The 16,924-nt window shown below is 42.4% G+C and overlaps 1 protein-coding gene across 1 annotated transcript in view; it reads left to right on the top strand.

Moving 5' to 3' along the window:
* Window positions 1–16,384, top strand: part of LOC115400777 (WD repeat-containing protein 49-like) — a 34,150-nt gene extending 17,766 nt beyond the window's left edge. Inside the window, exons 13-18 of the mRNA XM_030108796.1 lie at window positions 4,451–4,581; window positions 10,774–10,875; window positions 11,115–11,186; window positions 13,343–13,542; window positions 15,206–15,403; window positions 16,286–16,384. Of these exons, the coding sequence (XP_029964656.1) occupies window positions 4,451–4,581; window positions 10,774–10,875; window positions 11,115–11,186; window positions 13,343–13,542; window positions 15,206–15,403; window positions 16,286–16,384 (802 nt within the window). The remainder of the gene's footprint in view (window positions 1–4,450; window positions 4,582–10,773; window positions 10,876–11,114; window positions 11,187–13,342; window positions 13,543–15,205; window positions 15,404–16,285) is intronic.
* Window positions 16,385–16,924: the final 540 nt, after the last annotated feature.

Below are 16,924 nucleotides of genomic sequence, written 5' to 3'. Positions count from 1 at the left end.
GAGAGCCTGATAACGGCTCGTCTCAGTCAGGTGGGCTGAAGAGGGAAACGTGGACTGTGGCCCTCTGCTCTTGACCCCACTTCAACTCCCTTCCTTCACATTTCAAGTGGTATTGAGAGGTTGTTGAAAATACTTTTCACTGTTACTTCTATTTATATGTTTATCAGAAATGTAAAAAAAAAAAAAGTCGTGTTAACAAGTTTTCTGCTGTTTCCCGAACACCGCCGATCACCATCAGGACAAATTACTTTGAGAGTTTTATTCAAACACACTATAGGGAAATACTCAATGGTTAGGTTTTGTTGCTTCAAGTGTGTGTTTGTGTGTGTGTGTTTGTCCTTTCTGTTCTGTGTGCATGCCTGACAATTCAGAGCCAACCAGACATCTGGACCCTAACAAGTCAGACCGCTCCAGGGAGCGCACATTCACTTTACTATCACTACCGTGCACGTGTGTGTGTGTGTGTGTGTGTGTGTGTGTGTGTGTGTGTGTGTGTGTGTGTGTGTGTGTGTGTGTGTGTGCGCGTTGTATGCCCACATCACATCTGCTCTTCATCATAATCATCATCGTCATTTCACACCCAGTGAGCTGAACTCAGCAGTGTGCTATTGTCAAGTTATACGACTCCCTCTCTTTCTGTCTTCTGTACTCCTCTCCACACACACTCACACACACGCACACACTCCTGCGCCCACATTTTCCTGCTCTCTGGGGTGTCACAGTGGTGAAGAGAACATAGACGACAGATCAGCGGCAGTAAAAGAAAATAGTTCTGTTACGACTTTCATCACTCATATCGTTTCCTGCTTCTCCACATCAACCTCCGCCACAGTTTAATCCTCACGGCGCCGCGTCGCATGGCACCTAATTCAAAGCCCTATTGCCTCGCGCTACTCAAACGGTGTCATGCCGGTTGAAATGGCCACATCCCACTGACAGACCAGCTCCGCAGTTTGAAACCTCAGCGCATCATTATTTTATTCCACATATGGAACCCGCACAACAATGAACGAAGCCAAAGTGCTGCCGTTACATGGAACAAAAGATTAAAGAAGTAGAACTCTTTGCAGGTGTGCTTAAAAACCCTCCTGAGATAATGAATAATAACGTGTTGCATATTCATAACGCTGCAGCAGCGCTGTGAAGTAAAGGATCAACTTCCATGCTCATTACAAATATTTCCTTGATGCATCACAGGTGTGGAGCAAACTTTAAATCCGGTGCAGTCAAAAGCATTTCACAAAGAATAGATGATCCATTATTTATCGGTAAAGTTAATCACAAGCCAGTGGTATAGAAACCCTTTTTAAAAAGTTCATCAAAACGTGAGAAGCTTTTCCCATACGGTTATCGGATTAAGATACATTGGTACATATGCAAACACTGAACTCAGGATATGAGAATTCCCTCCTGCTCATTAAGGCGAAAACTCATTTTCCCACCTCTGTGAGTGGAATGAGCAACGCTACAAACACACAGCAGAAACAGCACACAAATTCCATAACAGTAAGGTATTTTTGGAACAGAAAAACGGTGAAAACATGCAGGATGTGTACTTCGACAGCCAGACATTTTTACTGGTGAACTTCAAGCTACTTCAGCAGCAGATGAGACAAAAACCTGGGAAATCCATGCATTGTAAAATGTAATTAAAGCAGGGCTGCCACCTCTGGTACACCGAGAGTGAAACTCTGGTGGTTAACTAGAAAATTCAAGGGAGAGATTATAATTGAATTCCAAATTTCTTAGTATTTTCCATATAAAATATATCATAACTGTAGGTCCAGGTTGTTGCGCTGATTGTGTGTTGTTTGTTGCTTATCCAATTCATCTCTTGAGGCTTTCTTGTTTGTTTCTGTTCCTGTCATGTTGTCTTCTTGTTTCTGACTTTAGTTTTAGAATTTCTTGAATTCATGTTGTAGCTGATGTGTTGTGTTCTGCTGTCTGTTGCGTGTCTGGTTTGTTTGAGCGCTCCTCCTCCCCTCATCGGTTGTGTGACTCCTCCGCCCCGATTACTCCCTTCAGTGTTTTTACCTGCGTCTCATCGATCCCTGCATTCTGATGCTGGCATGTATCTTCAGCCTTCACAAGTCCCGCATGTTTTCCGTATTATCTTGAGTTTGGGTTACTGTGTGTTCTAATTTGGGATTATTCTCACTTTTGCTTTGAGTTTGGGTCCTCTGTCTTGGCTCCTCGACATAAAAGCTATAGCCACACCTGTTGCCATTGCTGATAAGATCCTCTCCTTCTGCGTTTATCACAAATCAGACTCTGAGTCATGTCTGCTAGTCCAGCGCTGTCCTGTCTTTTATATCAATTACATTAAAGTACACTTGACAGACTGGATCCACAAAACACTTAATGAAAGAGGAGGTTTGCAAAATAGCTTCTAAAAACCAAGAATTTTCTATGATTGACTCACCCAAGCAAATTTATTTTCCTAAATTTGCAGCACCTCAGACTAGAAAATACCTCTTTTACATGCCACTCGCTGTGTAAAACACATTCAAAATGATCACTGGCTATTTTATTCAAATTGCAGTTTGATTTACAAATATTTAAAAAAATGGACTTTCATCACAGCAAAGGTATCAAATGATAATTTTAGCCTTTGTAAGGCACGTTGAGCTGACTTGTGAAGGCTTGAAGGAAGCCTGACAGAAACGGAAGATTTCCACATTTATTATTTTTTTCATCAATCATTTCAAATGCTATTGGGTCAGACCGAACGCTTATCTTACATGTCTTGTCCTACAATGTGGTTTTATTCTTCTCTATCTCCCATCATTTTTATGTTCTAGACCTGATTCATGTTTTATCTATTAGTGAATCAATATTTGAAAGATCTTCCTCCTCCTCCTCCTCCGTTCTCCCTGTCTTCCCTCTACCTCCAATCCATTCATGAGGCATAAAGTGAGCTGCACCCTGGGTAATGTTTTTTGTATTAATGTCATTTTTCTTCACAATCTCAGCCCTGCAAGAAAACCCCTGAAACTCCTCATTACTTGTTGATGGCTGACTCCACCTCAGTGACTAAAATCTTCACGTTTCTTGTTGAAATACAGAACAGGAGTCAAACCAAGTGATACGGAGGATTTTAATTAGTTATTGAGCCAATTAATGCAGTCGACTATGCGGCATCATGACTGGCAGCTTCTCTGAGTGTAGAGATGAAAGCTGTCGGTCATGGTTGGATCAGGGAGGCGTTCGGGCGGAATGTTGAAGCTCCGTCTTCATGGTTCGGTCCCTGCGACACGCAGCGAACAGCTGATTCCGAGCAACTCTGAATAAACATTTGGGGTGTTTAAGGAGCAACATGGTCCGTCTGTGATCTCAAATGATCTCAAAGCAATCAATTGATTCCTTTTGTCAGGGATGCCTTCTACTATGCATGGGGGCGCTTCATTTCCCAGGATGCATTTTGTCTTGGAAGAAGAAATCATGTGCTTAAAAAGGAATAAGCAGAGCTTAAAACAAATTTTTATTTTGATCAAAAAACACATTATTTACCAAGTTCTCTTTATGTACCCCTGCCAGCCAGTTGACTTCTCTCAGTGCTGCCTTTACTGTCGCCTTTAACCGTCTTTTCCATGAAGGATACCGGTTCTTATGTACCATCTCCATCTTGTATCCAAACTCCTTTGGGAGTATTGCTGTGTCAGCAGTTCCTTCATGGAGACTGTTCATGCTGGAACTTCTAAAATACTGGAACTAGTATTTTCTGGTTGTCATATATTTACAAAAATCAATTTAAAAGTAGCAGGATTAATGTGGGTCCTATCAAGTCGATTTGCCTGATAAAGACTCAGACGGAAGTTAAGAAAAGCCTAAGTACCACAGGTATTTCAGAGTAAATTCTTAAGTTTAGCACCCTGCCATTAATGCTTTTTATCACCTTTCGATCCCCAACAACAAAATCTTTAAATGCTAACAGCCTTAGGCAGGCTGGCATCCTTTTTTACATGGATTTTAAAATACAGTCATTTGATGTGTTTTGTCTGGTCTTCAGGCGAGGCAGCTTTATTTACTGTGAGAGGGAGTCCGATTTTTACTACTCTAATAAAAATAATTCACAAGAAGAGAGAATGTGTCAATTCCCGAAACTGACTTTTACACCCTCTCCCGTCCCTGCTTCTGCCACCTCTACTTTTACTTTTATCACCATCGCTGCTGTGACTACTATAACAAGTTTTACCACTAAAGCGAGTGCTGCTACGGCGCGTCTGCATATTGCTGCTGCAGGTATGATGATATTACAAGCACTATTGATGAGGATGTAGTGAATATATAAAACTACACCTTTGTTCATCACAGCTAACAGGATGTGGTTTGAATAATGTGGCGAGGGTGAGTGAATAATAATAATAATGTATTCCTGTTAGATTCACACATGTGACACATTCTTATGCGCTTTCCTGACTTCTCACCACCTCCGTCTCGCTCTCTCTAGGATGTTTGCAGTTTTCCGTCTGCATTCCTTCTCGCAGTCCTTGGTGGAGCCCTCGGAGTGGAAGGGAGGCGTTCAGCATCGCGGTGATGTGCTCTGCGCTGCCTTCCAGCCTCCACACACACTCGTCACAGGTGCGTGTGTCTATTTGTGCCAACATAAGAAGTGGGTCTCATATTGTTTATTTTTAGTCAAAATTACAGCAGCGAAGTGCCATAACGGTACATGTGCGTGCTTATTGCGTCACTAAAGTAATAGATGCAGTAGGGAAGAAGGAGAAGAGAGAGAGAGAAAAAAAAACAAGGGCTGGAAAATAAAAAATGAGTTTGAAAAAACTTCAGCGAAATGGAAAATAACTGGAAGCAGTTGTCTGCTGATTAAAGTAAGTGGTGTTGTTATCAAAGGACTCAAGCTCCACTCTCCTTTTCCTCTGCTGGAAACAGTTCTGTGTTTTCGTGTGCTGGAGCACATGTGTGGGAGGAAAAGCCACCTCTCAGATGTAAGAAATATAACTGCATTAGACTTCCTGTATGCTTCTGTAGCGGCACATGTAAACACAACATTAGAAGTAAAACAATTAGGTAATTCTAAGAAAGATTAGGCACAAGGGAGCTGAGAAAGATTAAATTCGAAGCCCCCTTGTGGCTTTATTTTGCAGTAGATCTACAAAGCTTTGTTTTTAAAATTCTTCTCTGATGCCTTCGACAAACTGATCAGAGCTACCATGGTAATTTATTTTTCTTTTTTAACATTTTTCTGAAATAAACAAGTATTTTGCTCCTCGGAGGCTCCGCAGGTTCAGTTTTCCTCCATTGTGAGCCGACATTTGCCGCCACCGTGGACTGAAACTTTCCAGTGTGAGAACCCGTTAATTTGCAAGTTCCTTCCTAATTAAATTCTTAATTAGAGCTGTAATAAAGGCAAGCAAACTGGAAAGGTCAAGCTGTAATGAAAAAGAGCACGCACACACACACACACACACACACACACACACACACACACACACACACACACACACACACACTGCTGCATTTAATTGTGGATTCATCTAATAAGATCGAGATCTCCTGATAAAGCGTCACAAGCACCACATATATGTAGTGTGCTTTTATTTCATCTCTCCCTGGTTGTATGTGAATTAATATACTCTAACCCTGAATACTGAGAGTTCGCAGCAACAGTTAATAAGAGCTTTTTTTTTGGTTTTGTTTTGAAGTGGCATTGTGAAACTAGAATATGAAAAATGCACTAATGCACGTTGCAGAATTCGAGGTTGCAGTCGCAGTGACGGGGTACGGACCGGTCAGTGCAAAATGGAAATGAGTCACACATGAAATCAGTGCAGAGTCATAAAATCACACCAGCACTTATTAAAATGCAGAAACGCTGGGCGCCTCTGGCTAATGGAGCAGCAGACAAGGAAGCTTCTCTCATCTAACAATCACTTTATTTTTAATTCTGCTTCTGTGAGTGCACACAAACTCTGGGACATGTCTCCAAAGTTTTTTTTTGAGGCCCATTTTTTTTACGTTTTTCAAATTATTTTTGCGAGTCCCGATATTCAACCCCGTGGCCATTCGATCGGGCGTGCCAACCTGTCAAACTGAGCGACTCACGACTGTCAACCACGATTAAACACGAAAGAAAAGAGCTGGCTCGCTACGTGACAAAAGTCAACATCCTGACAGAAAACCAGGATTAACTGGGTCCATTACAGTCTTTAGTTTGTGAACACGGCATACTTTCAAATGCCAACAAGTCCCCTAAGTGCTCATCACATTCTTGGATTCTTCTGCCCGGGGGATTGAACTGGCAACACTCCAGTCTCTGGTCCACTTCTATCACCATCAAACTGCAAACACTCTGCACCCAATTTGCCCAAGTATGCTCTCCAGATCATGGAGTTGTTTCACATTGGCTCTCATATTGAAAGTTCAGTTCCAGTCTAGCAGCCTGAGCGAGCGGAGAGCTCACTATAAACCGCAGGCCCTCCGTGGCCTCGTGAGGCCGATCGGCCTCCGAGATAAGTGCTGAGAGCGATAAAGTGAGGGATGGAGGTGGAGGGGGAGATAAGGAGGGTGTTCTCGAATCTGGAGGGAGAAATGGTTTGGGAGGAAATGAATCGCTGGAGCTGGAACAAAAGCACAATTCAGGAGCTACTTTGTGAACAACTTGGAAACTTCTTCAAAGTTTCCTCTGCAATTTCTTTGCCGGTGCGTTGGGCTCGTCTTTACACCTGCTGCAGCCCAGCACCTTAACTAACACACACACACAAACACACACACACCACTCCCTCCTTCCCATTTAATCCAAGAAGCCATTTTAAATTACATTTATTAGAACTCTCACAGTGGGAGGGAGAGGAAATGAGATGGTGTGTGTGTGTGTGTGTGTAGACATATGTATTGCACAGTTGCAAAGGCAACATATAAATCCATGTTAGCATGTTGGTTTCTCATAATTCAAGCTCTGTGTGAATGCTTAGTGGACAAACTAACAAAGTAGACGATGTGACTGAAGACTTTGCCGGCAGATGCTTTGCAAAAAAACCTCCCTTCATATTGCAGTTGGTTTTTGTTCATAACCTGCTGTCACTCAGCCAGTTGCTTTACAATGTTGATGTCTCCCGAGGGCTCAGCAGCCTGTCAACCGTATGCAAATGGTTCCCCTCATGAATGGTATTTCATACCATACGCTTTAACGCAAATGCTTCTGAAAGGCAACGCATTAACAGTGTCACCAAAAATGCTTTGTGTGGATCTAAAACGCGACCCTTGAATTTTTGAAATAGTTTACTGTGATGATCCGACGTGCTGAATTCTCACATCAGCTCATGTCTTGTCCAAAGAGAATAAAAAGCAAACTGATGGAATTCATTCAGAAATTCCTCCTATGCTTTAATATCCTGTGAATAGCTTTCTTCCTCTGAGCTTTAGGTATGTTAAAAAAAAATTCCTGTTTCCTGCATTTCCACACTTGCTGTATATACACGCACACACACACGCCCGCGTGCGCAGAAGTAAAATGTGCATGTGAACTCTCTCCGTCTTTTCTTCTGTGCTAACTTCTTTTGCAAATTCTTTCTCCCACAAATCCACCTAGCACAAAGACGGCATCTGAAAAGCGGTGACGCATTAGTTTCAGCTGGCAGCGCGCTTCTTCAGGTTTGCAGTGAGTAATGCTGTTTTCACATCAAAGCGTGTGTGCTGCCAAGTTACGCGCCGGAGCCGCCAAGTGAGAGCAGTGGCGGCGTCGCGGGCACCGGGGCCAAAAAGTTAATTTAAAGTTCTGTTTGGAGCCACATGTGTGTGTGTGTGTGTTTATGTGTTTAGTTTTGTTGGGAGTGTTCATGCATGTGTTTGTGTGTGTCTCAACTTGCAGCAGGAGCATTTGGCTGATGTGGGACTGCAGCGCCCTCATCCATATTCAGAGTCTCTGCTGTGTTCTGCTTGACTTCCCATATACAGACCCTGCGACACACACACACACACACACACACACACACACACACGCACACACACACTGTGGCACATGTACACTGGGGTCCTATATGCCTCCCTCATCCCACCCGCTTCTTTTCTTTCTCCATTCATTCCTCAGATCCCTTAATCCTTGATGGCTGAGCGTCTTCCAAGTACCAACTCATATGAACTCTGATTGATGGCCAAAGTGTTTTGCAAACAGAAATGACAGTGCCATCTGGTTTTTAAAAAAACAGACCGGAGCTGCTTAACTCTCAGTTGATTAGTTATTTGCATTCTTCTCTTTATATTCATTCAATTGTGAAGCACTTTTAAAGTTGTTTATTCATTAAGTGGGTGCAGCTTTAAATCTGATAAAATAAGGATCTATATTTTATACTTTGCATCCATAGGTTTCAAAAATATTGAAATGTAATTTCGCATTTCCTTTTCAATCAGCACCACTGAATAAAAGCCTGGCACATCTGTGCTGTTCTCCTTCCTCCTCCTTGCTACATCCAGCAGATGAACGCCGTCTCTGCAGCTCCTGAAAGTTATGCTGGCGACATGTTGATGGCGACTTCTGATCTATGCTTTTGATTTAGTTTGCCTCATGACACACTTGTGTTTCTTCATTTTGCTGCTTTGATAACACACTGCCAGTCGAGGGAAGCCCTCTGCAGAGAACATCTAATAGTTTTGGCTGCATGATGCTTTTTGTTATTCTTCATTAAAGTCTGATCTTTACGAACTGCTGCTGCTTGCGAGCCCAGCTGCTGTTTGGCTGCAGCAGGTGAAGCGGTGGTAGGAGGCTGTTTTTGCTGGATCGCTGCTGTAGTTTGATCTGAGGTGCCCAACTGTTACTGTTCCAGCCCGTGGCGCTCCGGTGATTGATGTGCTACCTTCACTCAGCGGGAGTTAATAAATACCTTAGCTTGAATGCAATGTGCCACCAGTTAATCCCTGCTTCTCACATGCAAAGTCTTTTTTGATTTTTTTTAAAACAGACATCAGAACCAAAAGGAATATAAGACTCTGCAGATTGTGAATTCAAAACACGGCTGCATTGTAAAATAATGCTTTGAGCATTTTGTGTAGTTTCCCAACACCAAAGCAGTATGCATTATAACTCTGGGGTGCTATATATGGGGCCTGGGGGCCAAAATCAGCTCACAATAGGGCGCGATCTGGCATCCAGAGTGACCTTACAGAGAGTTGGGGAAAAAAAAATGATTTATTAAGTGTTTCCCCTGATCTGTCCACTGGCAGAGCATTGTTCAGGAGGAGTATGGCCTATAACATAACACTGAGAAATAGAACATAATATTAATAATAAAAGTTGATGTAGTGAAATAATGCACCGAGTTTTCTAGATATACTCATATCACTTTGTCATAAAAATTATGGGGACATCTTTGGGCTGTTGGTAGTTTTAGTTCAGTTTATTATGGCATAATTTTCTGGTCTATCCCTATTTGATCTAAGCTGTTTGTGGATGTGCTGGAATGGCCTTTTTCATATTTTGCACACTCTTCACCCTCAATATTCATCACGTTGGCAACTAAGCAGAAAGAGCTGAAAGTTGGACTGCCTTCACAATTGGAACACGTGAGATAATCCTAAATCGATGTGCTTTTCATCATCAAGAAGTGTATGAAAGAAGTGTACAATCCGAGTCAATCCATTAGCAAATCCATGTTGCATGTCCTGCTGTGTGAGGGTTGGTGTTATTCCCTCCAGTCATTCGTCCATCACAGAGCAAACACCAAAAAAGCACAAAAAAATGACACACTCACTCACATTGATCCCAACAGCCAATTTTAGAGACGCCAATTAGTCTACGAGTACCTCAAGTAAACCCACAGATGTTCAGGGAAACATGCAAAATGCATAGAAAGACCCTGTTTATACTCAACCCAATGAGATTCTTACTTTAAAGCGAGGCTCTTAAAAGTACAGCAATTAGTCCGTTTTTTTAATCGGTCCATCAAAATTTCAAGAGTGGAACACTTGAATCTGTGTCATATGCTTCTTCAACACTTTTTTGCGGGGCTCTTGTAGCTTCGTCATTGCGCTTATTGTGCCCCTGTTTTCAGACCTGGGCACTGAGCTGTGTGCTTCGTGTGCCGGTACTGCCGGGGCTCAGTGCTTCTGATCACTTTTGAAAACTAACAAGGGTAATTAAGCCATCTGCATCTTAAAGCTCGGCGTTGTGTAGACGTTGGGAGATGTGTATGCTTTCTCATTCCCACAGTCCCACTCTGTTCAAGGCACACACACACACACACACACACACACACACACACACACAGAGGACATGATAAAAGTCACTTGAAATAGTGAAGCCAGCTCTGGGCTGCATGAATAATGCAGACGACCCACACTCTCATAAACTTTATACCTCCTATTGCTCACACTCACCTACCATAGCCAACAACTCATTAAGTCCTGCAGTCTCGCTGTGGAGCCACCTGATGAGATCCCCGCAGTTATTTGATAAACACACACAGACATGCCCGCACTTTCTTATATAATGTAAATCAGCGGAAAGGCCCGTTCTCCTGAGGTGACATCCGAGGCTTGTGTGTGGGAACAGATGGTTGCTGAGGACAGATGTTGAGCTTTATCATGTTGCTTTAATGGGCTTTGCTCGCATGCTCACAGCTGCAAGACAAACTAAAGTGTGCATGTGGACAAAAAGTTTTCGTGGGAGGATATCACACCTTCAGAAAAAGTGCCTCTCTCATTGTCCGGGATATGAGTCACATGAATATAGAACTTAAAGCAATGGGGCGAAGAGCAGTAATGGGACAGGCTGTGGTACGTAAACTTACTTTGCGCTCTGCTTTATCTTGATGTGTGCAGGAAGCTACGATGGAGAGATCATAATGTGGAACAGCAGCACTGAAAAAGCTTTGAAAAAACTGCGACCACAGCCTGAACACGAAGGACACGCTCGGCAACAAGGTCTAACACGCACAAACAAATGCAAACCAATTCAACACTTTATTCTGCAATTACTTGGTTCAATTTGTTCTGCATCTTCAACCCTACATAAATAGTGCTAATGTTTACTCTCACTCTCCAAATTAGTCTTGTTTCTTTGGCTTTGTTCTTTAGCGCTTTTTTTTTTTCCTTTCTCCAAAATTGTTCTCGGCTCTGCTACCCTGGATAATTTCCTCAACTTGGTCTGAATGGAAAAGAAGACTCTGACAGTTGTGCTGCCGTCACCAGATTATTCTTCATCCCGAAACGCACATCTTTGACTGAAAACACAGGTAAAACTTCTTTAACCACATATGGAATGATCAGACGTGTCAGAATGTGAGCAGGCTGAGGAATGTTTCCTGAAAATAATAATTGGAAGAAAATATTTGTGTCTACTAAGTTCTGTGTTTTGTTTCAAGTGATGCTGATGCTTCCAAACTGAACATGAATATTTTGCCAAAAACTGTTGCCAGTTATGTCTCACAGTAATCAGAAACCAGGCGGATTGTGTCTCGCAGTTTTGTGGCCAAAGCTCCTTTAAATACATCCTTCTTGTGTGAATACTGCACTTGTAGTTGTATTGCGGGAACCTACAAATCTAAAGCTTGTGGTTGATACAGACAGTATAAAGTTTAGAGCATCCTACAATCAACATCCTGTTTAAAAATATACTACACTGTGTATATGCAGTCCTGTTTGAGCTGCTGAAATACACAGATGCACATTACTCTGTGTGTATTGTGTTTACACTCTGCAAAAATAGTTGATGCTGTACAGCATCTACATTTCAATGAATATTTGATGTGGCTGCAGTTCAGCTTTGACTTTTTCTTTGTATGTGCGCCATACAATGGTGTGTTTAAAGTTTACCCATATTTGCTGGAGTTTTTAAACCCATTAAGATTTATTCACTATAAGTGGAAGCAGATGCTGTTCTTCTGCAAAAAGTCCACCAGTCCATCACGGGGGCAAACACAAGACTGGCAAACACATGCAGGGAGAACATGCAAACCCAGCACAAAAGGAGACTTCCGGCTGTCTCCCTATGAGGCAGGAGTGGTAACCACTACACCACGGTGCTTCATCTCACCACTTGAAAAGGTGAGATCAATAAAATAAAATCATGGAGCGTGAGCTTGCCTCTGCACTCCGGCCTCCGTGTCTGCTCATCATACCAAGTGGCAAAGCCGACAAGGTCTGAGTGGAGAGCTGTTGAGTCTGTGTGCTTCAAGAGAGCCAGATACATCTCGTTTCCTGTGACTAAAGCCCCTGAGAGAAGGACGCCGGGGCAGCCTTGGTTCTGTTCTGACTCTTCTTGTTAGGTAATTTGTTTGACAAGAAGTTAAAACACTGTCGCTCAGTGTCTGAACAGATTGTCGACATTCAAATAAAATGTGGGAATTGCACATGGGTGTTCAATAGAAAATCAATTTGATAAGAGCAGAGTCGCCTTAGCAACAATCATGGTGTAATGGTTAAAGGCACTCTGTTTCTCTGGATACACCAGCTTCCTCTCACAATCCAAAAACATGCATCGACATGCGTCTTAACCTAATTGGTTACTTTAATTTGCCTATAGGTGTGAGTTTGTATGTGATTGTTTGATCTGTCCAGTAATCTTGCTTTTGCTTAAAAATCAGCTCGAATTGGCTCCAGCCTCTGCGTTCCTCAGTTGGTTGAAGCAGATGTGAAAGACAAATGAAATTTTGGAATTTCACAATAAATTCTAATTATGAATTATAACAAAAACATTTCAACTATTCCAGTCTTCGTGTGTCCAACTAACCCAACTTTATAACTTTGACCTCCTGTTATAGTCTCATTGCTTAGCCTACTGGTTTTCTTGACTTCTTTTTTTATTCTTTTTTTCTGATTTCCCTCCTGGCTCTTCATTTCATGTTGTGTCCTGATTCATGTTTCATGTCGCTCTATTTGTGCTCCACCTCTCTTCTCTTGACTCTGGTTCATTCCTTCTTCACTCTCCATGTGTCTCCCCTCAATTCCACAGTTTTGACTGTTGCCAGTTGACTTGTTTTCTCTCTCGTGTCTTATTGCATTCCTCACTCAGTCCTTGTGTCTTGTCAGTTCCTCTGTTTGACTTCATTTGTTGATCCTTGTTTGGTTTTCTTGTCTTTCTTCCTCACTTTGCTCCTCAGTTTAGTCATAATGAGTTCAGTTTTTTTTTCTGTTTCTCCTCATCTCTTCTCTTGGTTAATCCTGAGACATTGCCGGATTGTTCTCTTGTTTTTGGGTCACTGTATTTATTAGTCTGGGTTTTGGTGGTATACATTTTTGGATACCGGTGTCTAAATGTTGGGCCCTTTCCATCTTGAATGCTTTTCTCCAGTCCAACAGCAGCTGGTTTTATAAACCTACCTCACGCTATCATAAAATGCCTGTAGATGTTTTGAATGCCTTTTTTTGTTTTTTACTGCTATTCTCTCAGATGGTGCTGATTTGGTGTCCTGCGGCATTTTGGGTGTTGTCAGGCTGTGGAACAGTCAACACGGCCGTTTGGTTGGACAGTTTTCACCTCACAGCGGAGACCTGGGGTCCAGCGGATCTATAGTTATGGCCGTCAGCCCCTGCGGAAAATATTTAGCTGCAGCCAACAGAGAAGGAGCAATCAAGACATGGGACATAGAGGTGGGTTTTGTTCCCTTTTTTTTTTTTTTTTTTTTTTAATGACACTGAGCCGCTGTATATCCCAGCTGCAGGTGGCTTCACTAGTTCACTCTCAGACTGCCGTCTTCTCCTCGCCATGGCGTTTGAGGTACAGGGCAACGAGTGACAAAGAGGGGAGGTAATCGGTCCTGGAGAACACAGAGCCAGAGGGGGAGAGAGATAAAGGGGAGGACTGTAATAGGCAGTGAAGAAATAGTGGACCTTCGATATTTCTATTAGAGCAGACACGTTGTTCCCTCAGAAAATGACAGCGCTGTCCGTCATCTTGAAGCCTCGGCAGCTTGATAGAACGCAATGAAGACATTCAATCATTTAGAAAATATCTCCTGATACCTCAGCAGGACGAGAAGGTGGATGCAACAATCCTTCGTGTTTTGTTGAATCAAAAATTTGTGAGAATGAACAAATTCTCAATTAAAAAAAGCATGCTTAAATGTTTGGAATTATCTGGGATATTTGTTTATTGGCCCTCAGGTCCTTTTTTACTTTTACTTTACTTTTTTACTTTGTCATGTAAACGAGGCCTTGATTTGGTCCTTACTTATTTTATACTAGTCTTAACCCTCAAACTGCAATCAAACCGAGTTGTGCTAAGTTGCTAGTAGGCAAGACCATAAAGTCAACAAAATGTTTTGGACAATACAAGATGTGCATTCCATTCAACAAAACTCCAATCTTACAGCAGTTCTGATTTATAATAAATGTGAATAAGAAATGCAGAAGCTGCTGGACAAACAGCCCACCACACTGACAAGATGACGACTCTTTTCTTTTGCTCTTTTAATTTTGCGGAATCTGGAGAAGGGTTTGAGGCTGGCGCACGCAAAGTTGTTCATGCAAAAGGTGACATTCGCCAAAACACTAACCCTCACCAATAAAATGAACAATTTTCCCCCGAAGCGTGAAGAGACCTCATGATGTCCCCAATGATCTGAACAATGATTAATACATACATGTCCGCACATGGACAGTTATTTGAAATACTCTTGAAAACCCACTCAATGCTCCATGAGCACATCTCATGCATTTGATGACTGAAGAGTTTCTGATACCTCGGAGTGGCCTTTTGACTTTTTGACTCTGATTATGGAGACTTGGATTGCGCCCTTGGTATGAGGCATAGCTGCATCACTGTCAAGCTCCTAATCGCAGTAAAAGAACACCCTCTTGGGTATTTTTGCCACAATATTCAGAGCTCAACTCTCTGTCACAGTTTATAAGAGGGGATGAATTCAGATGGGTGCGTCTCATTTGGCTTCCAGTTTAATTTATGGAGATTTATGTATATATGTAGCAGAGTTGAAGAAGTTGGGCGAGCTGAGTGCTCTGGTAGAAATCCTGTCCTTCGGCAAGTCTGGAACGCGCCTTGGATTCAAGCAGATGACTAACAATATCGCGCGGTATATGGTATTGTGCGACTTTACGGTTCAGTTGCAGTCACACCCTCACATGATGCATCATATAATTCGTGTGAACAGAATGCTGAAACTATCGGCAAAAATGTCAATCCCCATATATGTGGAAACAGAGTTGAGTCAAAGAAGAATTAGCATCAAGAAAACATTTCAAAGCTGGAATTGTGGTCTCTCCTTGTGTATATAATGTATATCTGTTTTTCCCATAGCATTACTGTTCACGTTCGATGGAAGAAGTGATCAAGGAGTCCCCAAAACTGCTCCAAAGGTTCCACCCACACCTTGATCGTGTCACTCACCTGGAGATATTCTCACTTGACAATCGGCTATTCCTGATCTCGGCGTCATCAGACTGCAGCGTGGCCCTCAGCCACCTCCCCGGAGAGACTCTTGGCTTGTTCGGACAGGTAAACAATATTTACAGTGCTACAGCGCAGCAACTGGAATTACATAACAGGACTGGTACGCTTGAAATCATTTTTTTTGGGGGGGAGGTGGGGGGTGAAGGCGTTGTTCAGCACCACGCTGTCAAGGTGACAGCCTTAGATCCTCACAGTTCAAATGTAGAGCCTGGCTCTGATAAAGCCGCGCCGCCCTCTCTGCGGTGTGCCGGTGGGTGGTAGTATCCAGTTGACGAAACGGATGTGAAACCCAGCATCAAGCCACTGTTCTGTGTGTGTGTATGTGTGTGTTTGTGTCAAAGGAGGTCCATATTAAGTTGGCCCGGGGCGGTGTCTGCTGAGTGTTGCTTCATTTTAGTTTGCCTCAGGCCCACACACACACACGCGTGCATTCACCCACACACTGTCACACTAAATATATTCATAGAAATTCGCCAAACATAAAGCATGGATGAAGGAATGAAAACATGCATGTGCTGTATACCTTCATGTACCGGATTTATATAATGCAACAACACCTTGAGGAAAATATGCTGGATTTCGTTCTGGCATGCTGATAATGGCTCACGTGCAGCAGCACATGGTCATCGGAGCTGATCTATTTTAACCGATAATTTGTGAACTGCAGGATTCACAGACTGCTTGTGTAGCATTTAATCAAAGAGAAATTCTGCAAATGAAAGATTCAGTGCATTTTCAGCCTGTTAATTATGAATATGTTTAGACCAAAAGGGAAACAAAGAAGCAGTAGTTTACAGTAAAGCTCTCACTTTCTCATGACTGTGACGTCTACGAGGTTGGTTGCATATGTTCAGATATATATGATCCTAGATAAACTGGTCAAAAACTTTAGATCACTTTTTACAAAAAGCTGTCCTTCATTGGCAGGAGGACCCTTGGTGTTTAGAGCAACCTGGACCACTGGATCCACGCAAGGAACTGGACGAGGACCCGAGTGAAGACAGACGGCAAGACGATGGTGAATGATCCCTTCTGGTAGAACCAAACAGAACAAACATAAGGCACATCAGAGGACAGTGAGAATGAACCTTGAATGGACATAAGACATATTTTTGTTGAAACTTTGGCCTCAATACATCTGGGTGAGTCTGAAGTTGCGCTTTGTTTTTGTTTTTAATGAGTCTGGTGTAATTTGTCTTGTGTGTATATAGGACTTTTTGTGATTTTGTTCCTGAAAATTTTATTTGTGTGTAAACTTTTTTTTTTCTTTATCAGTTTTTTTTTTTTTTTTTAATGATTGTCCAAACAGTTGCACAAAACAAACTGGTTCCTGTCCATCGTGCGGGCAGAATTAGAGAATCACATATACTTTCCCCACATTTCATGTCTCCGCCTCAGGACAGTGTGGTGTACAAACAGCGGGCAGTCATGAATGTCGTTCACAGCCGTCAAGCACAAAATATCAGATGAGATGTTTCCCATTCTGCTGCTTTTCATGCACAGAAAACTGTGGAGCAGAGTTCACAGTCAGCATTCTTTCGGGGAATCACAGAGCACCTTATAGTT

The sequence above is a fragment of the Salarias fasciatus genome, chromosome 14 (assembly GCF_902148845.1).
Source record: "Salarias fasciatus chromosome 14, fSalaFa1.1, whole genome shotgun sequence".
Classification (NCBI taxonomy): Eukaryota; Metazoa; Chordata; class Actinopteri; order Blenniiformes; family Blenniidae; genus Salarias; species Salarias fasciatus.
The sequence above is the reverse complement of the archived record's forward strand: the minus strand, read 5'-3'. Positions and strand labels throughout refer to the sequence as shown.